This window comes from Lonchura striata, chromosome 14 (assembly GCF_050655825.1).
Source record: "Lonchura striata isolate lonStrDom1 chromosome 14, ASM5065582v1, whole genome shotgun sequence".
In the NCBI taxonomy this organism is placed as follows: Eukaryota; Metazoa; Chordata; class Aves; order Passeriformes; family Estrildidae; genus Lonchura; species Lonchura striata.
Genome location: NC_140716.1, coordinates 2,705,253 through 2,723,779, shown reverse-complemented (window position 1 = coordinate 2,723,779; position 18,527 = coordinate 2,705,253). Strand labels below are relative to the sequence as shown.

Sequence of the window (18,527 nt, the reverse complement as noted above, 5' to 3'; positions counted from 1 at the left end):
GGTGGGTGGAGGCGGGGCCGCCGCCGCGTCCCGCCCCGCGCCGCCTCTCCGCGCCGCCCGCCGCACCGGGACCCCCGGCGGCACCGAGCGGGGACCCCCGGGACACCGGGCGGGGACCCCCGGCGGCACCGAGCGGGGACCCCCGGGGACACCGGGCGGGGACCCCCGGCGGCACCGAGCGGGGACCCCCGGGACACCGGGCGGGGACCCCGCGGCACCGGGCTGGGTGCGGGTCTGCCACGAGCTGGGCCGGGGGAAGCGCAGGCTGCGAGCCCCGAGCAGGACACCGTCCTCTGGGGATGTCACTGACCCCAGGGGAATGGGCACCGAGCCCTAGGAACGGACACTGAGCTCGGGGAAATCATCGATCCCTGGGGCTGCCACTGAGCCCTGGGGACGTCATTCACACCTGGGGACAAGTACACACTCCTGGGGACAGGCACCAAACCCTAAGGACAGGCACCAAACCCCTGGGCTGGGCTCTAAACCCCTGGGCTGGGCACTGAGCCCCCTCAGTCCCAGGGAGCAGGTCGGGGAGCCCGTGTGGGCAGGTGGTGGCCGTGGCTGCAGAAACGTCTGCACGGCGGATTCCACGTGCCAGGGTGAGGCTGGGCCACTGAACCAACCCTCTCAAGGGCCCTGGGCCTTCCCTGTCCCAGCTCCAGGGCTCAGAGCACTTTCCACCTGTGCTGCCCGCCCATGGCATGGCCCAGGGTGGGAGAAGCTCTCACCCCCCTGGTTAGGGACACACCAGTGCTGCCCTGTGAGCCTCAGCTGAGCCCATGCACCCTCCTGGGGGCCATCAGTTGTGGGATCCAGGAAAAATGCTGGTGCCATTGGGATTAGTGTTGTGGCTGCTGCCCAAGCGTGGTAGGTCTCAGTGTGGGAGCCTTGTGCCAGGAAAATGCCATGCCCTGTGCCCTGCAGAGCTCCATGGTCTGTCCTGCTGCTGGGATTCACTTGGGACTAGAAAATGTGCTGCAACATCAGCTCTCTGGAAGTTTCCCTCTCCTCTTCTGCACCACCAAACACAATCTGAGGCTACCTGGAAATTTATTAAACCTGGGTGCAGCTTAGAAATTTCCCTTTGGCTTCACTGGCTCCCACATGGTGGCACAGCAGGCACCCCTCTGCAATACAGGGACCACCCCAGGGCACCACACAGAGCTGGGCAGCAGAGCTGGAGCTGCACAGCCCCGTTTGCCTCCTCTGCACCCTCACCCCACTCCAGCCTCCTCAATCTGGGGACACTGACCTGTGCCCGAGCTGGGGACGAGCCCAGGGAATCCTGGCTCAGCTCCGTGCCAGGAACTGGGGCAGCATCAGCCGCTCGGACATCCCTGACCCAGAGCAAACATCACGGGGGCAGCAGCGATCACATCACTGGGAGCCGTGACCTGCCACGGGGCACGCAGGGAGCCTTGTGCTTCCCCCCATTTTTATTGGGGTCACCGCAGGGAAGCCAGGCTCTCTGGTGATGGAGTTTCCCTTTCCTTGCTGCAGTCCCTGCGCTGTGGGAGGAGAGGGCAGGTTTCCAGGGCTGGGGAGATGGATGTGCTGTGGTCCCCATGGATTCAGAGCAGCCTTGTGCAAGCGTGGGGGTCACAGACCTTTAATAACCCATGCAAGATCCGGGGCACAGCCTTCCCTGAGGGATACAGAGGGACAAACCCACACAAACGCAGAAGGGCAAAGTCACACATAAACATGGAAGGGGGAAACAACACACGTAAACACAGCTTAACTTTTGCACAAGTTGTGTGCAAAGCTGCATTTTGCCAGGCCCCGTCCCCGATCCAGAGGGTCCGAGGGCGCCGGGAGCCCACACGTGGAGCTGTCCCTGCCCCTGGTTTCCCCCAGCCAACAGCAGCATCCCGCAGCAGCGGGGAAGGGCGGAGCAGCGCGGCGGCTCCGTGGGCCGGCTCCGGGGATGGATTCCACGCGGGGTGGGGCTCCCGGGGGTGCGCCGGGTTGCGGAGCAGGGAAAACCCCGCCCGTAGGACCAGGGCCACGCAGCCAATAAGCGCGGCGGCCGTGAGTGGAGTGATTCTACATCACGGCCCGGGGCCCGCGATTACATCATGTCAGTCCTGCGGGGATGGCGGCCGGGCCACGTGGTGGCTCCGGAGTCGCTGAGCCGTTTTCCTGAGCGCAGGCTGGGAGGAAACCGCAGGATGAGAAAGAAAACAAACCGGCCCCGGGATGGCTGGCCTCTGGCCACCGGGCTACCGAGCCGGCCGGGCAGGCTGGTGCGGCTCCGAGGGGCTGTGGAGCGTCTCCCCGAGCGGCAGCAGCAGCGCCGGGCGTGCAGAGCCCGAACGCGGCAGCCCCAGGACGGAGCATCCCCCGTGCTGCTGCCCCCTCGCCCAGGCAGCTGGGCTCTCCCCGAGCGAGCCCCCGGCTGTTTCCCACCTGCCAGCAGCGTGCCATGCTCCGTGCCCAGCCTCTGGCATCCTGCCTGCCCCGGGGCTTGTTTTGCTCTGGCAGGGAGCGGCGTTAATCATTAATTTGTGTCGCAAACAGATTCAAACGCTTCTCTCCTTCGCTGCGTGTAACTCGGCTTTGCCAACTGTCCCTTCCCGAGCCACAGCTCGGGGAGGCACAGCCAGGTTTGGTGGCACTCCAGTGCAGCCCCCACTCCGGGTATATTTACCCTCGGGTGAAATGGGGAAAGGTAAATGACCTGTGGTCATTTCCTATTTGCAGTGGCATCCAAACCTGCTGCCCAGTGCCAGAAAGCAGCGACACTCCGTTTGCACAGGGCTCTGCCCGTATGGGGCTCGGTGCTGTGCTCTGTGCCCAGGCTTGGCAGCCCAGGGTGGAGGGCAGCGAGGTGTGGAAGCCCCCAGCCCATGGTGGGAGTTTGCACGGTCGCTGTGGGAGTAGGCTGGGAAAAGAGAACTCCATCAGGGTTCACAAACTGGGGAAGCCATGCTCAGTTTGGGGAGTTGGAGAGGCACGCGTGGGAAAGGCAAGTCCCGATGTGCTTGTGCTGCTCTTCCCTTTGCATCCCCTCTGGCCCCTGTTGCAGGCAGAACTTGGGGTTAGAGGGGATTTTTTCCTTTCCCAGTGTAACTGTGGGGCGGCAGAGGACAATGTGGTGAAGCCCCTGGAAGGAGCAGCCCCCTGCTCCCACATCCCCCATCCCCACAGCCCCTCCTGCACAGCGCTGGACATTTCTGACCCGGCGCTTTTTGTGTGATTCTGCCCTGTCCGGGCAGCAGCAGTTCCACACCTTTCCCAGCAGATCCAGGCCAGGAGTCTCCCTGAATGTATCCGACATTGAGGCAGGCACATGATCATCAGGGGTAAAAAAGCTGGGGCAGGGCTGTTTAATGCTAATATGTAGCTACAGGGAGGGGAAACCCTGAACCTATTCCAGCTATTCCACACCCCCTTACCCAGATTTAAACAATCAGAGTGGATCTCCACGTGCAGAACAGAGGGCACCATTCAACCAACCTGGTTCAGTTTTGGCCAATGCCATTTCTCTGGGGTTCTTAATCTGGTGCTCTTCCTTCTCTGCCTATCAAACCCACCATCATAATGGGGATGTTGGAACAAATTCCTGGCAGATGAGTCAGGAAAGTGTCCCTTGGATGGGCTGGGAACATCACCCATCTCTTTCCAGGTCACAAGGGTGGTGACCCACAGTTGCCCACTAAGGACTATCAGTTAAGCCCTGCCAAGTGGGCAGGCATCCCACCAAGCACCGAGGTTGTCACCCGTGCATCTGCCTGATGCCCCCCTCAGAAGATGTGCCAGAATTTAGTGGGACACGAATTCAGCAGCACTGGCAGCACTGGCAGCACAGCAGCGAGGGCAGCACGAGCCACACAAAGACACAAAGAGCAACTGCTGGGGACAAGCCTTCTCCCAGCAGGAATAGCCAGGTTCTGACCCCTGGAGGAGAGCGAGAACTCCCAGTTTTGACATCTGGTGGGTACCCAAGGGCTGCACATGTCCCCTGTGCTCAGGCCAGGCAGTGGAGCCAAGCGAGTCCCCAGCTGAGAGACAGACAATAGCACCCCCAGCTCACACTAATAGTGTATTTATTGGAATATCTCACATGCAGGAACCAAGGAGATGATTTCTGGAGCAAGTTAAACAATGGCAGATTAATACAGTTGTCTCGTCCTTAACGGAAACACTTTCTACTTGAATACAGTGATGTTTTAGTGTTGGGTTTCTCTGCTTCTTGTGTATTTTGTTTCTCTTTACATAGTCAATCTCTTTAAACAGTTATGTCCCCTTTCTCCCCCTACCCCATTCCCAAACAAAAAAATATCCAGTATCTTCAGTAAATAAATATTATCCACTTTTATCTGGAAAGCCAACAGCTGTAATATACAGAGACGCTATTACACAGGTTACGTTTGTAGGGTTAACAACAGCTCATAGGAACATGTAGGGAATGAGGAGCTCGTACTCATAAAAACACGGAGCAGGGTGGGAATTCTGGAGTAGTGCGTTTGCCATGGGCTAAAGAGAACCAGCACCAGAGCTTGGTGCTGCTCAAGGCCAGCTGGCTCTTGGTGACACCCAGCCTCACCTCTCTCCAGGTGAGGAGGAGGTGTGTGGAGCCTGGGGCTGGAGCAGGCAGGCACAGCCTGCTCCTGAGGATGTGGTTTGGGATGGGTGGGTGGGAGGTCCTGTGTGGGCACCTCGTCTCCTTGGCTGGTGGGAAGCCACAGCAGCGGAAGGGTTACCTCCAACACAGCTCTAAATCCACTCACTGCTTCACTATTTCCATAAAAATAACTGTTCTGAGCTGTTTTTTTCCAGGGGAGGCTCTGCAAGGCTTGTGGTCAGCCCTGAGGAGGTAAACAATGACGGAGCTGGATGGGGATGGACGGGAATGGAGATAGCACAAGCAGTTCCCACTCCAGGGCTCCCAGCTGCTGCAGGAGACTCAACAACTCACTGGATGAGTGTTGGAAATCCATCTTGTTTGCTCTCCTGGGCTGCACATCTGTCCCTGGAGGTGACATCAGGAGAGCAGGGCATAGAGGAGCAGGGACAGGCTGTGCTGGCTGGGAGCTCCTGCATGGAGTGACCATCACCCCTGCCCTGGGCCTGAAACCACGGCCCGGATCTGTTCTTCCACCACTGGAGGGAAACATCTCGCCACCACAGCCAGCTCCCAGTCCTCCATTTCAGAGTGGAAACAGCCAATGTATCCCATCAAAAAACGCTAAATGAAGTCAAACAAACAGAAATCCTCACTAAAAAAAATCCTTCAGCTTGGAGGTGCAAGACCAGCCCTGAGCATGAAAGAGCTGGTTTGATCAGCACATCCTAGAGGTGGAGGCTGTGATAATCAGAAGGGAAAAGGTATGTTGGAGGCTACGTGAGGGTCCCAGTATGGACCAGTCTCACCATTTATGCTGTTCCCTTTAAGAGACACCATGCTACGTTTTTATGAGCAGTTCTCCTATGAGCCTTACCTACACCCTAAACACCCTAAATGTCTGTACAGCACATTGTTATCTATTACACCTGCTGAAGATGCAGCTGAAATCTACACAGAACAATTTAAAAAAACCCAAAACCCAAAGGATATATTTAAATAGAAACCATTGATTCCTTACATCTCAGCACATGAAGAGTTAACAGAAGAGGTTAAAAAACACACTGGAAAGAAAATATATAGACAAAATAAATATTTTAACCTAGAACAGGGCACGATTAGACCTTACAAAGACCCCGAGAATAATTTAGTGTCACTGAGTGTCAAGCTGTGATTCCTAATATGCCTAGAAAGCACTGGGATGTTATTTCTTATGGAAAGTGGATCAGGCTGCAGCTCCATCCCTGTTCTCCCAAGCACTGGAGCCACATGAGTCCTCTGCCCACTTGCACAGAAGAAGCACTTAAGAGTGAAAGCGGAGGAAGGATAAATCGAGAAGTTGGTCTCCTGAAGTGAAAAACCCCTTCCCTTTCCCTCAAACAGTTCCCATCACTCCGGTTTTTAGCAGACCACAAGAGGACAGGGAAGATGAGAGATCCTGATACAGGACATTTGGGAAGCTCTAGCATAGCTGTTGTATTTGTTAAAGAAGGTTTGGGCTAAACCACCTGTTCTGCCACACTCTGTTCCCTTTGGTGCTTCCAGCCCTGAGAGCCAAGCGTGGTGGATCTGGGCTCCAGATCCATCCCAGGTCTTTTCAAAAGTACATTTCCTCCCTAGGAAGGCATCTCCTGGGAGCTGCCCTATTTCCAGCAAAGCCACCACTTGTGCTGGTGGCACCTGCCATTCCCTGCAAGCACTGCCATGGCTTTCCAGAGGATAATGCGGAGTGTCAGCAGGGACCACGGGCTGCCTGGGGCTGCACACACCAAAAGAGCCCCCTGAGCTCTGCCAACACATGCTCTGTACTTTCCCCCCAGCCCCAGCCTTCTCATTCCACCTCTTTTCCTCCCAGCTGGAGAGAGCAATCACCAACAGCTCTGCAGAATCTTCCAGAAAGGGACCAGATTTTCCCTAAAGCAACACCTTGGAGGTCCCAGGGCAGTTTTAGTGTGGCAGAAAAAAGCATTAAAAGCACTGTCCCCCAGCACCTTTTGGCTGAGGGGTAGGGGATGAAGGGCCAGCACAGCTGCAGCAGTGGGACGCTGCGGGGGCTCGGTGACAGTGACATCCGTGCCACTCTGCACCATCTGACAGTGTCCCCATGCCTGAGCAATGCGATTATCTCCTCTGGCTTGGCAGGGAAGCTGGATTAACATGCTTAGAATCACCTGATGTGGCCATTTACAGGGTCAATGTGTTTCAAGGATTTAGAAGAGAAAATACACACTTAAAACACCCACGGAGCTTTCTGCATTGACAGGAATACCAGCAATTCATTCTGTGCTGGCGAGACTGCTCGGGCGATCACCAGATGCTGTCTGAAATCAAATCAGCGTTGCCACAGAAGTTTCCTCAGGTTTCTGGGAGCTGGTGGCCATATCTGATGTGTTGTAGCAAGCTGGCAGTGCCAATCCCTGAGCGTTGGGCTCACCTTGTGTTGAGCAGTGAGGGCAGTGGGTGAGAGCAGGGGTGTGCAGTGCAGCCAAGGCAGATTGTTCCATTGGCCACGGAGAAGATGGAATGGGAGAAAGCCTCTGCAGACCCACACAGAAGGACTTCAGCTGGAGAGAGGGCCAGCAAGTGGGGAGAAAAGTTTGATCTCCAAGTTATTTCCATCTTTAAACTGGTTTTGCCTGTCCATTTGTAAGCTGTGCTACACAGAGCAGTGATGAGGTGTCACACCAGCACAGAGGGGTGGCAGGACAGCCCTGCCTGGGCCCAGCTACATATGCAGGGATCCTGGAAGAGGCTACAGGCAGGGCAGGACAGAGAAGATGATGAGCAGGGAGAGCAGAGAGTGAAACCTGACCTGGGACGGCCTGGAAATCCTGCACCAAACAACATTTCCCTTCAAAGATTAATGTGTCCGCTGTCAAAGTCCATCAGTGCTGCAATCAGGCATTTGGTAACAGGCTTTGTGTGTCACAACGTCCCAAAGGGGGTGGTCCTCAGAGAGTATGGAATGGGCTGATAAAATGCTATGCTCAGATAAAAGCTGCTATCACTTGGCCTAGAACAACTTTCCAGAGAGCTTGACACACATCAGCATCCTAGGAAGCTCAGACATGTCAGGTCAGACGGAGGTTGCCTAAGCCAATGAACACCCTGAGGAAGAGGAGCTGGAGCCTGCTGCCTGCATGGGCTTTTAGCTGATAAAGTGCCTCTCTGTCAGGATGGGAGATTCTCCTGCCATGCACTGCTCAGCTCTCTCTTTGATCCTGCCATCCTGCACCACTGGATTCCTCCCAAGGAATGTGCTGGGGGACGCGGCGATGGCTGGAGCTGCCTGCTCCAGCTCTGCCTGTCAGCCCAGCAAGGCAGGCACACATGCTGGAATCCCTGCTGGCAGCCCCAGAGGAGCAGGAATCCTGGCCATGCCTCTGGCAAGTAAGGGAATATGTTTGTTTGCACAGAGACTGCAGTCCCGTAGGAGCTGGGAGTTAATGAAGGGCAGAGGGATCAAAGGACATTCCAAAAATTACAAATAGCATGGTCACAATCATTCCAACACTTTCTCAGGCCTAAACCTGGAAGGAAATGAGGAGTTTCACCTCCAGCACAGGCTGGCACAGCTAATCCTTCCATGGTAACCACTTCCCTCAGCGTTCCATCCAAACCTCTGAGGTTTGCTCTTTTCCTCATCCCTACCCCCAAGAACCAGCATATCTGTCCTACCAGGCATGGCAGGGAATCCAGGAAGCTCAGTTCACACCCAATCCATGAGCAAGTCCCATCCATCTGCATGAATGTTTACACCAAATGCAGAGCTCTAGAGTCACCAGAGAAGGAATCTAAGGTAAGGAGAAAATAACTAAGCTATTTTAAAAGGCAAACACACCAGGAAAATTCCTGCTTGAGAATGGTCTCCCAAAGAGCGAGGTGCTTCCTGTGCCATCATTACAACATCCACTTAGCCCAGCATTTTCCATCCTTGTCAACTGCCAGAGCTACTGGACATGGCCAACAGACTGTTTCAAATTAGAGCAAGCCCAGATAAAACACAAGGCAAAAAATACCCTGTGAGATTTAGAAATGAAACGCCACAGAAAATGGGGAAAAGGGACCACCATATGGTACCAGGAGATGTGTGAGTGGGAGAGTAAAGGATTTTAACTTGTGAAGCACATGTTGAAAGGGGAACAGTTGTTCCTTGCTGTCGAATCCAACACGAAAGCCAATACATTAACATTTTATCTAAAAATAAAGACACACTCCTCCTGAACATTCCAGCTCAGTCAATTACATGCTGATTGACAGAGCCGTCTACTTGGCAGGACCTGCCTACAGAAGAGGATGATCCCTACATAAATTGAAGGGCAAGGCTGCTCTCTTCCCCCTGGGCTTTTGTTTCAGCCCAGTGTGACGTACTCGTGCATTCTGAAGGGGTTTTCAGCATCAAGAGCTGGTTTTGTGCAGCTGGGACAGGAAGGAGGGGATTAAGCGAGTGCTGGAGAATCGTGGTCTGGCAGGAATAGTGTTGGATTTAAATAGAAAGAGTCAGCTTGTGGGGGTGGATCATTTGGGGAGGGAGGGAAGGAGAAGCAAACTATGGAATGGGGGGGACTGGAGTCGTTGTTAGCCAAGGACTGTGAGAGGACGAAGTGGCCGTGCGGCGACATTCGCCGGCGGAGCAGAGGGGCGGGAGGGAGGGCGGCTCCGCGCCACCTTCACAGTGCAAAGAGGGCATCCTCCGAGCGCTCCTGCTTTTTCCTGCTGGAAGGATTTGTCGGAGGGGTGGGGGCTTCCAGAGGAGGGGATGGCAGATTGGGAACCATCTCCGCCGCTTTGGCTCGCTCTTCTAAAAATTTGTCAAACTCTGCAATGTAAAAACAGAAGGAAGACAGGTAAGAATGGGGGCCGTGGGTTTGGCCCCAGGGACAGAGGTTGGCAGGGGCTGAAATTCCAGGGCCTGGCATCCTGTCGGGCTGTGTTTGCAGGCACAAATAGTGGCACAGCCTGATTTCCTCGGGAAAGGGTACAGCCGTCCTTGGAGACACCCGAGCTCAGGCAGCAGCTGGAATCAAACCCACACTATGCCATTGGCTGTGACAGAACCAGGGAAACATCATTCCAAAGGGCTGAGCAGCTTGGGGACACATTCCTGCTGGCACAAACACTGAGCACAGCCAAGGAAGATGGCAGGGAAGCACTTACAGCCAGGAGGGCTCCCCACACCATAAATATGAACCTTTTGCTGTGAAATGCTCTCCTCCCACCTTTCTGAGCATGGAAGCGTTTGCTGGGGAGCATCAGGCTGGGAGAAGGCAGCATCTCAGCAGGGATCAAAGCAAATTCCATCTGAGCACTAACCTGAGAATGGCTCAAAGCCAGGGGCATCTCTGCTTACCTTCACTGGTCACTCCTTCTTCCAGTTCGTTGCCTTTCTGCAATGGGAATAAAAAGCCACGTGAGCACAGGCAGTGCTTCCCCTTCCCTGTCATCCCCTCCACCTTTAATACAACTGGACAGTTTCCACCACTTGTTTCCACATATTAACCATGGGAGCAGGGTGTCCTGGGGAAATCACAGAGCTCCCACCTCGGGAGGCCAGTGGGGACTGACATTTCACTGTGCTGCAGAGCAGGAGGATGAGCACTGAGGTGCTTCTGAAGATTGCTGGTGGACAGCTAAGCTTTCCCTGTTGGACCTGAATGTCAGCCCAGTGCTGTTTCCCCTTCAGACAGTAATTCTGGTCCAAATCTGAGCTGTGTGAGCCACACACACACACTGTACCAGATGGCATCTTTTCTGTCACACAGTCCTTTAAAAAGTCAGGACTGTGGTTTGCATTGTGTCTTCAAGTAAAATGCCCTTTTAGCTGACAAAGGACACGTGAAAAATTGTATGGGGTCAACATTCCTCCTGTGAGAGTTCATTTTAGGTTTCATACAAAAATATAGCAGCTTTCCTGTGCCCATGCTGCACGAAGACAAGACCAGGGTGAGCTGGATGAAGGATACTGACAGCAGTTAGTGTTTGTCCATCAGAATCAAAGGCTGGGAATGCCACAGGGTCACTGCATTTCCAACAGTTTGTGCATTTCAATGTGCTTTTCAAATAATGAAATTAGAAGTCCAGGGATAGGCATCTTTGTCAATCTAGCAGGATGTTTAAGATGGGTAAAAATACTGGTCGAAAAAGTAAAGTACTTGGCATCTCTACTAGAAGTGGGAACATACTGACTGGCCTCACATTTTAGAACCTGAGCATGTCCTGGCTTCCTACTGCACTGAGGTTTCCAAAGGTTCACACAGCAGCCTCTTCACAGGCAGAGCTGCTGTTTGTCCCAGAGTACCCCAAAAAGGGTAAGGAAACGCCAATTATTTAACCTAACCTGCAGCTTCCTCGCCTGGGAAGTAGAGAATTGAAATGAGCTGTTAACAAGGAGGGGACCCAGAGTGAAAAAGGAAAATCCAGTTCAGATTTTCACAGGTTTCTCTCTGCTGCACCCACAGAGGGCTGGGATGGGGACCCAGGGACATCCCCAGGCTTGCTCAGGCATTTCCAGGACACTTCTCTGCTTTGTTCCTTTTGAGCAAGTCTGTGCTGGGGATGACAGAAGCACAGAGTTACCTCCATATCTCTCCATCAGATTTTCTCTCAATTAATTTAAATGGCAAAGACAAAAGTTGATTGGCTAAGCAGAGCAGACATGCTACTTTTACAGTATTTCTTTAACAAAATGAGGCCAGTTTGTAATTAAATTTGAAAGTGACTCCTGTACCGAGGCCTGACAAACCAACCTGCAGCTGGAACCCAGTGACATTTCAGAGCCAGCCAGTCAGTCTGCCAAAATCAAACACTGAACCTGGAATCTGTTTAAGCATTTCAGGCACCTCGGGAGAGCTGGAGAATTTTCTTCCTTCCAGTACAGCCAGCTCCTGCAGTGCCAGAGCACAGGGCTGACGTGCCAGAGCATGCCTGAAGCTCTGCTGAATCCCACAGCTCCCAGCTGGGAGCTGAGCAGGCAGCAGCAGGGGGCTGGGGGAGACCCTAAGGAGTTGGGAGTTTTCTGCCTCAAGCTGGAGGAATGGAAGGAGATGATGATCCTTGGGGATATGCTGAGTTCAAGTTCAGTTCACTAAAACTAAGAGCAGTGTGGACACAACCCACCCCCCACCCCCCAAAATGCACTTGGTTGATTTGAGTCATATGCTTACGTTGAAAAAAACCAGAACAGTAAATGTGTACTAGTTTATCCTGCTTAAACCAAATGTGTGTTGGGACAGCAAAACAAACCCCAGGGTGAAGGCAAAGCTACTTTTAGTTCTGCTTTTTGTTTGTTTGTTTAATAATTACTAGACAATAATCATTTAGGAGAAAGTTATAAACATTGGAGACTGTTATAATTTTTTATTATTACTATTATGAAACATGTCAAGATTGCCTGCCAGTTTAACAAAGACATCTTAATTTGAAAGGAATCTATGCCCTGATCCAGCATCTCTTAAAAGCATGCCTCAACATAAGCATGAACTTACATCCTGTCTAAATAATGAAGCTTTAAACATGGAATTTAAGTCTGGTGTAGAAAAATTCAGCCCATATTTAATGCTTCCCTATTTTAGGATCAGAATCCCACATTTTCTGGAACATGTGCTATTCTGTGATGTTCACATGGAGAAGGGAAAATAAAACAGCTCAGAAAAAAAGTGTTTTCATTGAATTGCTGAACACGACCCCGACTCCTCCTGCTTAGATATTCCCTTCAAAGGGAACCAAACTCTCTGCTTGGGAAGTTTCACTGCTTCCTGCTATGAGAAGTACCAGGAACTCAGCAATGCATTGAAAGGTACCCATGCAAGTGAAAAATGAAAATATAAAGAGTCTCACCAAGTCGGTACTGAGCCACTCCTCAATGTCATCCATGACAGAGGACTGTGCAACAGGGATCTAGGGAGTGCAGCGAGAGAACAGCAAGGCAGGCAAAAACCAAAACACATCCACAATCATGGCCACAGAGCGATGGAAAACGCCAGAAACAAGATTAAAAACAAAACAAAAACAAAGATGTAAGATGTGCTGGAAAAACAAAAAAAGGCAACAAAATATAAATGGCATTTCAAATAAAGAAACAACTTGGAAAGGAAATTATGAACAACAAGGCTAAAAAAACCAGGAGAAAGATTATGGGAATGACGTGACTGGATGCCAGCGTAAGATGAGTAACTTCTCGACCACATATTAAAACCATCAAGATGGACTGATGATTCTAATCTTGATCGTGAAATGCTTTTAAGGGTAGAATACTGGATATCAGTTAGGTTTTGAAATGTTAAATTTACACCTTTTGTTTTTTAAAATGGGTATTAGCCACAGTGAAGGGTTAGCAAAAAAGAGGAGCTCAAAATCTTTAGGCAACACTCCTATGAAAACAAACTGGTTTTCTGGGCAGGTGGAGAAGTCAGAGCCCAGGGTACAGTCATGCTTCCTCCCAGATCCTCCTCCCATCACACCACCAAGCCCTGGCAAGTCTTGGCACAAGGGTTTAAAACAAAACTGTCCCAGCTCCCAGTTCCCACTCCTCTGCCAAAGGTGACCCTCGGAAGCAGAGCCCAGCATGTGCCAAAGGTGGGGGAGGAAGAGGATGGGGCAGAGGAGAAGAGGACAGCCCCAGAGCTGCAGCAGGGCTCTCCAGAGCAGGTCAGGCTCCAGGGATAGTTTAACACTCAGGTTTGGAAGGTTTGCCTCTGCCCCTGCAGAGGATGGGTCACGATACCAGTGTGATTACAACAGGCAGAGCAGAGGCAGCTGAAGGGCAGCGATTTCACACAGTGCTGAGGGAACCGGGTCAGCAAAGGGAAATTACTGAGTATTAGGTGTAGAATTTCCTGACTTAACTACACTGCTTAAATACAACAGAGGCCTGCTGAGGTAAACAGGAAAACACCACAATAGATCTAGTAAGGACAACCTGAAAAATAGGTGGAAAACAATGTCAGACATGTGAGTTCCAGGCCAGGGCATGGCAGCCAAGCAGCAAGGCTGGCAGGGAGGAGACCTGGCACTGTTAGAGGGACTCTCCTAGGCAGAAAACATATCAGGGGCTCTCTACAGCTTTGCCTGAAACCTCTCACAGGAATTGCCCACCCTGGAAGTGATTAAAAACCTTGTGGATGTGGTGCTTTGGGACATGGCTTACTTGTGGCCTTGGCAGCAGTGGGTTAATGGCTGAACATGATGGCCTTGGAGGAATTTTCCAACCTTAATGCCTCTGTGATTCAACAAGAAGAGCTGGAAGAGGCTCTGCAGATGCATTTCCTGGGAGATGTAGTTTTCTCAGGCACTTCTAGCAGGGAAAGATGGATAGATGCTGGATCACAGAGGCTGAGGCTGTTCAGCAAAGCTCCTCAGGAATTTTTTCACAGTATCAAGTGGCCCTTTGTACTGAGGAGGCCAGTTAAGCCCTTGCTTGAGGTGAGGTGTGCTAAAGTGGGTTAGTTGTGTCCAAGAACTAGAAATCCAGAACTCAATCCAAAGCATCTCCCCTAAAGACCAGCACCAGGAAGGTGGCTGGGCTCTAACTTGACAGGTTGCCTGGACAAAGTGACAGTTCCTGGCTTTAGAGGTAGAAGGTGTTGTTTTCCTTCCAGTGAATTCATCAAGATCCCAAACAGAAAATAAATTTCTGCAGTTTCCTCTGGAATGGGCCAGATTTAGGATAACTGTTCCTTTCTGATTTCCTGAATCATGCACACACAAGACTATCACAGTGAGCTGAAGCTGCTGAGAGCTGGCCCAGATGGTCACTCACAAGGGAAGAGCTCTAAAGCCCCTTCCAACATATTCCTTTCCAAGGACAAGTTGCATCTTGCAAAACTGTCTCCTTGGATTAACAGCTATATAAAATACTAGCTTCAGAGATAAAAAGTAATTATTTTATTCAGCCTACAGCAACCTTAAAGCTGCTGTAGAAGTTGCACTGCTGCCTCTCTCCTGTATTGCTTAACACTGTGGAAGGTGCAGCCTCTGAGCTGTTGGTTGCAGCTCAGAAAGGTGCTCATGTTTCTCTAAGGATAAGAACATGTGCATGGAAGGGAGGAGGAAAACAGCTGGTTTATTTTTCCTTTTCTGTGAATAAAATTTACAGGAACTCAGGGGGCTCCAAGAAAGTTGGAGGGGGATTTTGGATAAAGGCCTGCAGTGACAGGACAAGGAGTAATGGCTTTAAACTGAGAAAGGGTGGATTTAGATTAGATATTAGAAGAGTTTATTCCCTGTGAGGGTGGGGAGGCCCTGGCACAGATTGCCAGAGAAGGGTTGTGGCTGTCCCATCCCTGGAAGTGTTCCAGGCCAGGCTGGATGGGGCTTGGAGCAACCTGGGATAGTGGAAGGTGTCCATGCCCATGACAGGAGGTTGGAATGAGATGAGCTTTTTTCCAACCCAAACCATTCCAGGATTTTATGATTCTATGAATATAAGAGCAACTGTTCTAAAAAGTGTGGCAGTACTGTGCCCCTGTATTAGAAGGAACAGCAGCTCAGATCTTGATTATCCTGAAAACATGACAGATGACTGATCAAGTACTGAGTTCCTGAGAATCACAGGACTCTTGAATTTGCAGAAGTCCTCGAAGAACAGCTCAGCAGCACAAGGGTTTGTGCTGTGGCGTTTCGTAAGGATTTTAAAAAATGAAAAAAAAAAAGCAAATAAAGGAATTCTACTTTCAGCTAGAGCTACTTATAACAAATAAACAAAGCCCTCAGAAGTGCAAGAGCACTTCTTGCAGAGAAGCAGACAAAGCTGTAAGATAAACATCTGAGTGTGTCAGCCGTTTGCTATTCAGCACTGACCTTTTAAAAAGCTTTCCCTGTCTCCCAGCACACCCACAGAAGTGCTGAGGGTTGGTATCTATTGCTCCTTCCATGCACAAACTTCCAGTTTACTTTCCTAAGACTCTGAGCCCCATTTCCTCATAAAACATGGGTTACATGTGCCAGGTTTAATTTGTTCAAGAATAAAGAGGGAGGAAATTCTCAAAGAGCAACTGGAAGTTTTAAATTATTTTAACGATAACATTGTACCATTTATTTTTCATTTTAAACTGAGAAGAGAACATACAGAGAAGCTCAGTTTTTGCCAGTCAGTTGGGTACTTGGCAAGTCTTCCCCTTTCAGAAGCCCTAAACTGAAAAATGTGCAGGGGAATTTTGTTATAACTAACCCCTAAATCCCAACAGAGGCAATGTAAAAACAAATTAACTAGTTTACACATTAAAAAAAGACAACAGTTTCTGGGAACAAGCAGCAGTAGCAGCCACAGACTACATGGAAAAAATTCTGGAATGGGACACTGCCTTGTTGATATTTTGATTATGCAAACTTCCATGGTCTAGTGAAGCTTTCAGTCTTGGCAAGATAGCTCCCCAGATAGTGCAGGCTGCAAGAGCTGTTTGTATAAAGATATTGGGATTTTTTTTAAAGTCTATACTTAACTGTAAATGGAAATTAAGTCACAAAATATTTTTGGGTACTTCAAGTAACTGGTTTTAATTAAAAGCTGATCTTATTGTTTAAATTCCTTTTTTATTTAGTCTTTTGAAAATCCTATGAATGGGATCATTTTAACAGTCCTGAAAGAGAAATGGAAAAGGAGGGTTGGGAGAACAAAAGTAAGTGCTCAATCCCACAAAACCCACAGGAACCTGGAATTCAAGTTCCTACTCATCTAGGCTAGATTGTGTTGATGTTCTCACTAGCAATCAAAAGCCAAAGAGTATTGCCAATATTTTTCCTCAGAAGTCATAAAATCCAATATTCTACCCTTAAAAAGACAGTTTAAGGTTATTATTATCACATTTTATTTCTATTAAAAATGATCCCACTGGAAAAGAAGCAGGTATGAAATGACAATTCAGGTCTCTAGGTGAGCTCATTAATGTTCTTAAAATGTTTAACAAGGTTTATGCTAATTGTTGCTAGACTACTGCCTTGTAATAGCTTAGTTAATGCCACTTCTTTCTAGATGTTTAACAAAGCTGACACCAGTTCTTGGTTAGTTGCTACTCACTCCCCCTCGCTGGTTAGCAGTTGTAAAGGTCTGTCATTCCTACAGCAGCACTAGGAGCTAGGCCACTAGCAGGCTACTCCAGCTTACTACTACAGCCTTACCATCTATTTAAAGCTGTTGTGATCTTGAAATAGCTGCTTGGCCTCAATATTAGACCACGCTTGGCTTTAGGTGTAAGGATTAAATGAACTCCTTGGTTGCTCGTAACTGTGTTTGCACATTGCAGGGCCGGGCAGGCAGGAGCCCAGCTCTGACAGGCTGTACCCATCTGCATGTGACAGGAGTGTCCAGGCAGTGCCAGCCCTCGCTGACAGTGACTCCAGGGATTGGGCTGTCCTTGCACAGTGCTCCAAAAACACCACTAAAGAGACCCCTGTGGTCCTGGGGTAAGGGGAAGCACCTGCTTGCCTTCAACAGGGAGAGGGGTCCCACCACATGGCAGAAATGAGATCTTCATGTGTCTGGTTTTGGGCTTATCCACTATGCAAGCACTTCAGTCTCCAAGATGATGATGTTATTCAACAAGTCTCGTGTTACCAAAGTCATTTCCACATCTCAGATCCTATCTCTCTCTTGAAGGCACATAGCGGCATCCCACTTGGTTACTAATTAACAGAGCTTTCATTTAATCTTTACTCACCTATCTTTCCTACAAAAAGGGCTCTCCTCTCTAGCCAGGCATGCTGCTGGCAGTCAAGATAGAGTGCTGAGTGGTGCTCATATCAATGCCTGTGAATTCTGGTTCCGTGTCATCCCTCCCCTGCCACTGTCCCAGTTAATGTCCTGACATGGTGGCTTAAGCAACACCTACTTCTCACTTTCAAAACAAATAACCCATTTGGTATTTGAGTGGGTTGACAAATTACTCTAGGAAAGGAATATATTAATGCAAATCTCAGTAGCTGTCCAATCTCATGAGAAGGGAACTGAGACTACCTGCACTAAAACGTGGTTCTGTGGTAAAGCCTGTGCCTAATTGCTGCTGATACGGATCCCTGTGTGAAACCTGCAAAACCCTGACCTCACACTGCAGACAGATCTCTCACTGAACTGCTCACCTCCCATCCCTCAGCCATATAAAAACCAGAAACATTTTCTGACAATGTAATTTTATCTACTTTAGTTTTGTGTGTAGAGCTGGGATGGATAGAACTGTGGCTTGTGTCTGTCTCCATGGTTCTGGCATCGAATTGATGGCAGAAACTGAGCCACAGGTTAACTGGAAACAAGAACAACACTGCCAAATTCACTTGGAGAGCAGAGCCAGAGACTGCAAAAGTGTGTGGTGAACTGGGATGCAGTTCACCACACAAAGCCCAAAGCTGAAATGTATCACAGCTTGTACAGAACAATGTCAGGTTGTGAGGGATTTGAGAACCACTTTGGCAGGTGAAGAATTCCTTCTGAGTGGTCTCGGTGTGGGCTCAGGGAACAGCAGTGTCAGCTCACCCCTTTCCTCCTCAGAAAAGTACAAAAAGTACCCCACATAATGGGCACATCAAGTTCATACCTGGGATTCTAGTTATCCACTGGCATTGTAAATGCTACAGGTCATATTAATAAATACTGTTAAGAACTACAACCAATTAAGAGAGAAACGGAGTTAATGATTAGTTTAGTTTTATTTTAGGTATTTCTCTCTCGTATTTAGCATACAAACAAGGTGACAGGTTTGTAAGAGCAGTGACTGGTTGGACAGCCAAGCCCCCTTCCCTCCCCACATCCATATGTCTCCATGAATGCTGCAGTATCCTTTTTCCAGACTGAATAACCACAAGCCAATGAAGGAATATGCTGTTTGCTTTTTTAATAAAGCAGTGGTGTGAGTGGTGTGAACAGCAGGGGTGCTGATTTCATGCTTCCCCGCTCTTGTAAACAGTGGAAAGGCAAAGAAGAAGAACTAACTCAATCACTGGATTATTCATTATGGATGAACATCCAACA

General features: G+C 50.0%; 1 protein-coding gene across 3 annotated transcripts in view; it reads right to left on the bottom strand.

The window, feature by feature from the left end:
- Positions 1–4,035: 4,035 nt before the first annotated feature.
- The window catches only part of TOM1L2 (target of myb1 like 2 membrane trafficking protein), a 56,890-nt gene continuing 42,398 nt past the window's right edge, over positions 4,036–18,527 (bottom strand). For 2 of the 3 annotated variants that reach the window (XM_021550004.4, XM_021550010.4), the window contains 3 exons: positions 12,407–12,466; positions 9,921–9,957; positions 4,036–9,389 (listed from right to left, as the gene is read on the bottom strand). In XM_021550004.4, the coding sequence (XP_021405679.1) occupies positions 9,241–9,389; positions 9,921–9,957; positions 12,407–12,466 (246 nt within the window). In that variant the 3' untranslated portion in view covers positions 4,036–9,240. The remainder of the gene's footprint in view (positions 9,390–9,920; positions 9,958–12,406; positions 12,467–18,527) is intronic. The other variant, XM_021550018.4, reaches the window with a different exon arrangement.